We start from the raw sequence: 10,178 nt of genomic DNA on the forward strand, positions 1-10,178 counted from the left end.
GGTTCTTACAACTTAAGGACTACCCATTCCGTATAAAGAGTAAACTCCACCAACTAAAAAAAGGTACAGTTTTTACTCTTATAAGAGGAGGATTACCCTTCTTCTATTTATATTACCCTGTCAAAAAATATAGCTTTAACAAGTGCTTTTCAAGGCATTTTTGTTTCAATATGAAATTCAACCATTCAATACTTCATAAACCTCGCCTATTTTGCAATTAAATATTTTAATGTCTCTCCTGTCTAATGAACAAAACAATGTCTCACAACAGAATTGAGAGAGTCCAATGTAAGACAACAATATAAACTGGCTGCACTGCTGCTGCTATTAATTAATACTTTCTGATTTGCATGGGGAAAGAAAAAATGTAAGAGAAAGAAAATATTGCATGTAATTCAGAATTAAAGTAACTTGCTCAGGAAATTCCTCATAAAGAGCCAATCATCTAAGTAGCATTTAATGAACAAAGCAACTCACTCCACTGATAGTTAAATAACAGTCCGTTCTATGATTTTACAATCATGAATCAATCACCTCATGGATTGAATAACCCCTATAGTTAGTATACATAGTAATAGCATGCCAATTCATCTTCATTTCTGGGTAAAGAAAATCCAGTTTCCAACCCCCTCTGACAAATAGAAGACATGGGAATCCTGCTAAACGTTCAGATCGGTCAAATCACTGCTAACTGCGAATACTATATTTGATATATACACTAATAAGCTAATAGCCACTGGTACGACTTCTGTACGCTTTCAAAGCTCCATCTTCAATTGATTTGAGTGCAGAGATGCTGTAACAGTTTAAATTTCAGGTTAAATACACACAATTTTATGGTAAAAAAACTTCAAAAGAACTATGTACTTTTTGTATTGCTTATTTGAATTAACTCCATAAACCATGTACACCTTATAATAAAGAATTCTTAACTGATTTCACGAACTTCTTAGCATTATTGTTTTGGACGAGAATGACATGGAATTTTGGAATCATACTCAATCTCATCAAATTCAATAACAGCCTGTTTCCAACCCTCAAGAAGACTTGTCAGCATTTTTACTGATCTCTACTAATTTATGTAATGATAGAAGGGTCTTCTCATTTATTACCAATACAAAGTCTAAGTTTATTACTCTGTTGACACTTGATCATTTCATGCTAATCAATCAGCATAGTTCAGCCCGTTGAACTCGGTAATACAATTACCGAAATCAAACTTATGTGTTAATGCTTTGAGTAAACCTAATGAATTCAAATTACATAAACTTTAATCATGCACCCAACTTCACTTTTGGGTAATAAATAAATACAATTTCATATCAACAAAAATGCCAAACAAATATACTTTAACGGGCAATAGATCACACCACCTCCGCGTGCACTTTATCTTTGGATATACACACTCAACAAGTATGCAAACAAATTCTTAATATAATTAATTATAAGGTAAACCATGAATACCTTATAATTGAAAATTTCAACCAATCCACTACGTACAAATTTCATGGCATCATTATCTCAACCATATAATTTGGAATATAAACTTTATAAATAGTATCATTTGGTGATTTAACAAACTGTAATAGAAATCATTACATAAAACAATAACAGAAATCGCTTTTCAAATAAAACCATAAAATAGCATGACCGAAGCTACCTTTCATGTAATGCATTCATACTTACAAATAATAGGTGCAGGGATAAATCCTTTCAAACATTAATTTCATATAATAGGTTCAAGTTATCTATCACAACATATCATCATGCCTTTAAACAATAGAGGCTAAACCATTCCTATCTATCTATGAAATCATGGACAATGGCAGCATGAACCATGATGCACAGAATCATAACAATTCTTTAAGCATCTCTTTTGAGAATAAACAATAGAGGCTAAAATTCTGATCTACCTGAGTTCGCCGACGAGTCATAACTCAAAAGTGAGTTTTCCGGAGTCATGAAATTGTGGTTGACTTCTTCCCTCTCCCATAGCGATTGGTGGAATGCATCAAATTGCCACTGTTGTTGGTAATGCTGTCGGTTGCCATTGACTGGGATTTCTGGCCACATGAGAGGTGTCATCATGCTAGGTATGTTACTATCCATTAGAGATGCCCCCTGTAAGTTACAAAGGATATTTTAATTTTTATCAGTTCTCAGCATTATACTGCACCAAACCACACATGCCCAACTCCACCTTTAGCTGAAGACATTCAAATAGTCATTTTCATTTCTATGAACCGAGCTAGCAACCCCTGACCCTGATTTGAGGATTAAGATGCAAAGGCCTTAACAAAAAAAATGTCAGAGGATTTATAATTAATGACTAGGATGGATTGAGGCAATCAAGTTTAATCATTTGTCTGACATGCACATTGCAGCTAAGTGCAATGTTCATACTGTTTCCTAGATGCTCTGGCATGACGTCCAACAGATTAAATAACTGTAACTGTCTACAAGCATCTCTTTCAGAGTCCCACTGAGTATCATGTCAGTTTTCATACAACTATTAATTAAGCAAAGACAATTGAATAGGATGATAACAACATTTCGAATTTTTGTCAAGCACGTTTCACCTACAGGGTGCATAAAGCTTATGGCGTCAATGGCTACCATGAAGGTAAAATAAAGTGTTTCAGAATGAGAGGTCATGCATTATCCATCAAATATAGCCTTTTACTTAAACTAAATAAGTTAGGTCTTCAGATTACTCCCGCATAAAAAAAATAATTTTTTTTTTTACTAAAGATAAAATTGAGTAGGTTGGATTAACTTATAACTCACATCAGTAGCCAATAAGCTGTCAAGGCTGAAATCAATTCTTGGGTTAACTGCTGCCAGTTTCATTGATAAAATCTGCAACCAGAGCATAAATCAGTGAAAACAAAATCATATTCATGAAAGTTAAACTACACAAAATATTATTCGAAGTACAAGAATATAATAACTTTTGAGCATGCTCAATGAACAAATCTTGTAGTGTCATGCCTCAAGTCCACAATATGAGGGAATAATAGTAGGTAGACGACCCATTAGGAAATTTTAAATAGATTACAAGCCATATAGTCCAAAACAATAGGAGCATCACTGTTAATGCTTAATTCTTGCTTACATTACAGTTACAGGAACCCAATGCTTTATTAGTTTAAAAAATCTCTAAACACAGTTCGTAATTGATTTGGAACCAAATAGATAATAATTGACAGGCACAGCAATTTGAGAGCCTGACCTTCACTTGACGCTGTAGAGATTGCACATGATTGATGATTTCATCTAGAACCATTGCCGTTCCTGATATCTGCACAGAAAATCAACTAATGTCAGATATATTTCACCCACATTACCTCTTTTGAGAACATTAACACAATCCACATGCATCACAAAATTTTAGTGACTCTGCAATTGTGTAGATCAAAGTAAGCAAAAGAAACGTCTAGAAAGTACAAAAAAAGCACACCCATTATAGAACAACAGCAGCGCATAAAACAGAAGTCCCCTCCTTGAAAATTAATTCCCAAACTTAAGATAATCCTTTTCGATTCATACTGATACATATTGCTTTATTACATTACTCATGGTCTGAAAAGACTAAAGGAAGCTTGGAAAAGTTCTCTGTTAAAGATAATTGGCATTGTGTGACCTGTATATCAGATTTTGAGATTAAGGCTTCCACATAAAACATAAAACAAGGACTCACTTATATGGATAAAAATAGCCGTAAGCATGTATGCAAGTGTGATGAAAAATGGTACTTGGTATTGGGTCAGAATGTGAAAATGTATTTTCAGTTATAATTTGTACCCTATTATTCTTACCCCACATTCCAAAATATTACAGACTAGAATGATTCATATAGTACTTCAATACAATCTAGATACATGATAAGCTTTTTGCCTCATTTTGTTGACTACTCAAATTAAAACCAACCCGTAAATTTTAGACTAAAATATAACAAAAATGGAGATAAAATACAAGTGCAATTTTGAATTGATGAGGGAAGAGAACTTGGCCAGTGATCCAAACTAATTAAAACTAAGACTAAATGAAGCTTACTCACCAAGCAAAGAAAAACATAAAGAAAGAAAACTGTTGATTAAAGCTTCAATAACCATGATCCTCGGGCCCAACTATTCTCTCCTCAGATCGGGAATGCGCGTATGCTATCTTCTATAGCCTCGTACGACGGTTCTGAACCGGTTTCAAAACTACGCACGGGGATTTTATACGAACAAGTTGGCCCAACTAGCCCTTTTATGAATAGATGGGAATAACCCTTAGAATATTTCACTATGAATGAAATATTACCACGTTTATTTGTACAACATAAAAACGGAGAAAAGAGATTATTTTCATTAGTTCTTCTAATACCACAATTTTTCTAATGCCATCAATTTTTCTAATGCCATGAAAAATAAAATTGTTTATTTGAATTTTGAAATATATTACATATTTTAGTTTGATAAATCTTTTCTTCTTTATTGTTGCATACTTTTCACCTGTCAATATCACGAAGACAGCAATTCACACATAAATATGTAAATATGATTTCAATAACTGTATATTAGACGTGTATGATTTTGATATAAGAACTGTGCTTAAGAGCGACATTAATATGATCGTACAAATGACCCCATGCAGTTAGGTGAATGGTCTGCTTGTTTGCAGCTGGACTCCAAAAGTACGCATTCTTTTCTCGCCCATTTTCTTCATTCCACAAATGATGGATTCCAAACTCCTAAAGATACCATACCATCACCGTCAAGAAATGGACTACATATTAAATACTTTACTTGTCCAAGGGACCCAGGAGAGCTATGCATACTAGTTAGAAGTTCAAGTAGAACTACCCCTGCCCCCTCTTCCCTGTCTCTTCCGCCCCCACAAGGCCACTATTCTGTCTCTTAAATAAGACAGATGGCTTAAGAAAGGAGCGATAGGGGGGACTACCACAAATGTCGTGTATAACCCATGACTTGTTTGTGTACACATATATCATCCTATCTATAAATAACAACGACCTTGTCACTAACAAAATTACCGCTGCATTATATGTACATGTCAATCGTTTAGAAGAACTGATTTTCTTTTCTGCCTTTTTGCTAAGTTCTTTTTTTAAAACTTTTAATTCAAACTTAACTCACCTATTGAATTAAAGTGTTGCCAAGCTCTTCTGCCTGCCCATCTATGCTGGGTGGAGCTTCGATGACAGGCGGGATTCTTAAGATCACAGTTGTACTTTGGTAAAATTTATTCTGAATTGGGCTAATTTTGTTCAACATCTGTCATTCCGTAAGGTGCAATAAATAACAAGTCACTTTGAAGATATTTAGTCAGCCCTTGACGATTCTCAGCTGCAATTAGTATTGCCTGATTTCAATATTTCATACTTTGTGGTAGAGAATCATGCACATCTTGGCATTGACTTAATGAAACACAGCCTCCAAAGTACACCGGAATATTCTCAGCCTTCACCGAATTGTTTGGCATAACTTAAGAATATTTCACTATTTACAGACGTAGTTCTGAAACTATTTTCGAGTTTCAGATAATATGATTCTAAGTTTTTTGAAATTATATTTTAAGAAATTGAAATAAATCTAAAAAGTAAAAAGATTAAAAGTTTGCGTTTAATTAGACAGAGTTCTTACAAGAAACAAACTATCTTACCAAAAAAAGAAAGAGTTCAACTAGTATTAACCTCATAACTTACGCAAGTACATTGGATTTAACATAATCCAGCCCAGTGTAACTTGTTGAACTAACAAAATTCAACCTTGTTCAATTAGACCAAGTTTGAAAACTTGGGTTGGATTATTTAGCCTAGTTAGTCCAACCCACGTGCAACCGTACGAACGCCTGTTGTAATTGTCAATACTTTTATTTTTCAAAAACCTACTTGCGAATATGATTAAATGTCAACTAACATACAATGAAGAAAAAATAAGACAAGTAAATGTTGATGGTTAATAAGAGCTCACAATGTTACACTAAAATGTTAGGAAAGTTATTTTCCCTATGAAATTAGTGTTATAGAGATATAGTTGTTAATATTAGCAAAATTGTTTTATTATTTTTAAGATTAGAGGTCTTATATAAGACAGTTCTTAATTTTGAGACTATCAGCATATTCTAATAAAATATTTTTACAAGACCTAAAAACTACATCTTAAACTTTAAAACATTGTTAAGAGATCTACATCGAAAATGCACTGATTAAGAAATTAACTACAGTTGTTACCTTGAGCCTGATGCTCTATTTCCTATTTAAAAACTCTACTAGTTATCACCCCAACATGAATTCTACCATTTTTATCCCTTCCTTTATTCTTTCATTTTCCTTTAGTCAACTGGTAGTGGCCCATGCTGAAGTAAATCAATGCATTCATTTATTTATTTTTCTTCCTTTTTCCTTTTTCCTTTATGGCTCACTTTGACATAGACTGAGATCCATATCCAATTGTTGGATGCTGACTCACCACTCCCCGAAAGCTCCTATAGGTTTAATTTACTTCAGTCATTCTATGATCAAATTAACGTATTTATTAGACTGCTTTTTCATAAATTCCTAACAAAGGTTAAAAATATTTTTTTAAAATTATTATTTTTAAGTATATACAAACACACTCTAATAATTGCCAGTGTTGGGACCTTCACTACACCACGCGACAGCACTTTGTGAAAAACACAAAGTGGTGTTTTGTAAGAAGCCATCATCTGGGAATCAAGTCTTTTCTTATGTACTGCTTGCTAAATGGTTAAGACCCTCTGTTTTTGTTTTTCTTTCCATGAGCATATCATGTTTTTTTAACACCTCTAAACTCAAAAAGGTAGTGCATTAATTGTATAAAAAAAAAAGGTTATGCCTTTAACCGAGAGACAATACATGTCCCGTCATCCAATCAAGCGTGATCTTGTAAAGACGGCCCAACTTCACGTGGCTTATACATGATTACACATGAAGTTGTGCATTAAGAGTTGTCCACTTAGACTGTTCAGTGAAACAGAGAAAATATACAAAAGAAAAAAAAAGTACGAGGAAAATAAAGATAAATCCACAAAAAAAAAACTAACTTAAAAAAATTAAAAATTATTAATTGAATTGTTAAAAATTAAAAAAAAAAGTGAATAATTTTACTTATTTAAATTATTGGAAGCATAACTAAAAATAAATAAATTATTTAAGTAACAAATTTTTAATATTAATAAAAATTAATTTAGTAAATTATTCAGTTTATTAGCATAAAATTGGGTTAAAACGAGGAGAGCCTTTTATTTAACAACATCTTAAGACTTTTTTTTATCTACAAATTATCAATGGATAATTTTGTTCTGGTTCAAGTGAAGGTACGCAGGGTAAAGCTTTATTTGGTTGGATGTATGTATCCATGTGTATCATAGGATCATAAGAACTTATCTTATCAGCTTTAACATTTTTTCTGTCAAGACTCAAACATGGGCTAGAATGATCAATCTGACTTACAAGGAGGTTCCTTCTAATTCTTTTAAAACAGGCCCATATTTATAAAAAAAATTCTAATCAGTTATTTTGAAAGTGACCAATTTAAAATGTTTCTTCCACTCTAAAATAATAGAATAAAAGAACATAATATGATAAAATAAAACTATAACAAAATAAAAATAGAATATTTTATAATAACCACCGAAAACTAAGGGCATCGCGCATGTGTGTTATTTTTTTAATTTTAAAAATAAATATAAATATTTTTTAAAATTTTATTATAAATGCTTTATTTATTTATTTTGTAAATAGTTTTTTATTAAAAATACTTATTTTAGTTTTAAAATAATTAATTTAAAAATTAAATTAAATGAATAAAATAATTAAATCTAATAAAATAGTTACGTGAAAAATGATATATATAATATGAGATAAATTGATATTGATAAAGTTTTTATTTTATTTATATAGTTAAATTTTAAAAAATTACAAATAAATTATATAAATGAATATTTCCTTTAAAAATCATTTGAATGATAAAAAACTATTTTTATGTTTTAATTATTATGATAATTTAAATTTACGTCTAACTATTGTAGACTCAAGAAGAGAGAAGAATTATTATATTGAACCTAATCCCACTTTCCGAGATAGAGAACACAATGATAAGATAATACTATCTTATTGCATCAGTGTAATAGACAACACCTACCTTACCAGATAATTATAATGTCATATTTCGTCCATGGTAAAAGCCAAAAAGTTCAAAGTATGGAATTACTAAACTAAGCTTTGAGAAAAATTATTAGCATTCACCAGAAAGAAACCCATAAAAGGCAAAAGCAAAAGAAAGGTTGAAATTACATAAATACCACTTTTGACAATCCATGCCAGCATGCACTTCTCTTGGTATAAAATCAATCACTTTGCAAGGAATTGAAAAGATGACAATGACAAAATACTTGTTAAAGCTCGTAATCTAGATATATAATTGCACTTTTGGGAGACAATTTAGAGGGAAAAGGATGGCATAATCCAAAAGAAAGATGAACAAAGCACGATTAATTAATTAATCCAAAAAACTAAAAGGGTTTAAGGTTTTAAGATTAAGACAAGAAAGAAAAAGAGACCAACCTTGTCGCAGCCTGGGACCAGCTCTTGTAAAAGCTTCATGCGAGCATTGATCTTCTCTCTCCTAGCCTACAACAGAAAGAAACTCAGTTATGTTATATCACAACAAAATAACTGAAAATTAAAACTCGGTAAAATTATAAAATACACTAAGGTGATCAAAATTAAACAAATTAATAAGTGATTAGTCAAGCCTTTACCCTTTCTGCCAAGCTATGGCTATCTGTGGCTTGACCTCGACGAACTCGAACGTGGACGTAGGGAAGCTTCTCACCATCACAGGAGGTCTCATCAGCCACACTCTTGTTCTTCTTCGACGATCCTTTAACCTGAATTCCACAAAATCATCATCTACTATTTCACGTTTTGACCATTCAATTATACTGTAAACAGGAACCCTAATTATCTAAATTGTTGCAATTAGGAAGGTTAGCATCAAAGTTACCGTTACTTTCTTCTCTCGCTCCTTTCTCTTCACGGTCGTCTTCTCGTTCTTGTTCTCAACCGCAGGATCCGAAACGCACCCTTGTGTGGAGCACGGGTTCGAATCAGTCTCTTGCGGCTCGTTTTTCACCCTATCCAAATTCGAACCAGACCCGGCAGGAAGCACACACACCTCCCCTGGCGACGTTGAGTTTTCACCGGCAAACACGGAGAACTTGGCGGCGCGTTCAATTAAGGCGGCGTTGGAAGGAAAGGTCAAATTGCCACTGAAAGAGTTGAGCAAATAGGGTTTGTGATTAGTACTGATGTGGCAATTAGGCGGCTTCCGAGCTCCATCAGAGTCCGGCGAGTGAAGGAGCTCCACCGCCTGCGTCGGTGGAAGCTCAAGCAGTGCAGTGAATGAGCTGGCGTTTTCCGGCGCCGGTGCCGGCGCCATGATTCCCTGAATTTCTTCGTTGAATTGAATTGACTCAAGTGTGGCGCCGTCGTGCACGGATCCGCGTAATCCTACCGGAGCTTGCTCCATTGAGCTCATAAAACGCAGAGTAGAAGATCCAATTGAACCGGATTCCCCTTGAATTGTGTTAATTATGCGAGTTCTGAACAGTATCAGTGATGAAGCGGACAGTGAAAATTGGAGAAAATGAGGAATGAAGAAGAATGTGCGTGAGTGAGATAGTAGTTGAAGAAGCAGTCCTTCAATGGCGGTCAGTCAATTTCTCTCTCTCTCTATCTCTTTCTCTCCGGTTCTGTGATTCTGTCTCTGAGATTGCTTCTCAGCCATTTGAAGTCTGCGAAAGCAACGTTGCTACGCTACGGTTACTCTACTACTGTTGAGTACGCGTACGGTTCTAGCCATACAGTTTCGTTGAGGTAAGGTTAAAGGGAACGTTGGGGACCACAACCCTCTTGAGGGGCCCATGCTCTGGGAATATTATTTATTTATTTCATATATATTATTTTCAGTTCAAGAGGCTTCCTTCTATCTCCACCGTCGATTCTGTTTCATTTTTTTTCTACGCATAATTTGTTTCCTCCTTTTTACGATTACGGAGATTCGATGTGCCTGTGGGTGACAAGAATCCCGTTGAAGCTTTGTTATGACCCTTTGTTATTTCATAATAAGTTATCGATTAGAAAA

At 33.7% G+C, this 10,178-nt stretch overlaps 1 protein-coding gene across 1 annotated transcript; it reads right to left on the minus strand.

Moving 5' to 3' along the window:
* Positions 1–423: 423 nt before the first annotated feature.
* Positions 424–9,790, minus strand: LOC114168708 (transcription factor bHLH48-like). Its single transcript, XM_028053652.2, has 7 exons — positions 9,039–9,790; positions 8,794–8,922; positions 8,597–8,662; positions 3,233–3,301; positions 2,788–2,859; positions 1,914–2,121; positions 424–796 (listed from the first exon to the last, which is right to left on the minus strand). The coding sequence occupies exons 1-7, from the start codon at positions 9,570–9,572 to the stop codon at positions 759–761; spliced, it is 1,116 nt and encodes a 371-aa protein (XP_027909453.2). The 5' UTR covers positions 9,573–9,790; the 3' UTR covers positions 424–758.
* Between the last annotated feature and the right edge of the window lie 388 nt (positions 9,791–10,178).

The sequence above is a fragment of the Vigna unguiculata genome, chromosome 1, assembly GCF_037176805.1.
Source record: "Vigna unguiculata cultivar grain cowpea cultivar isolate G323 ecotype 2 chromosome 1, ASM3717680v1, whole genome shotgun sequence".
Taxonomy (NCBI): domain Eukaryota; kingdom Viridiplantae; phylum Streptophyta; class Magnoliopsida; order Fabales; family Fabaceae; genus Vigna; species Vigna unguiculata.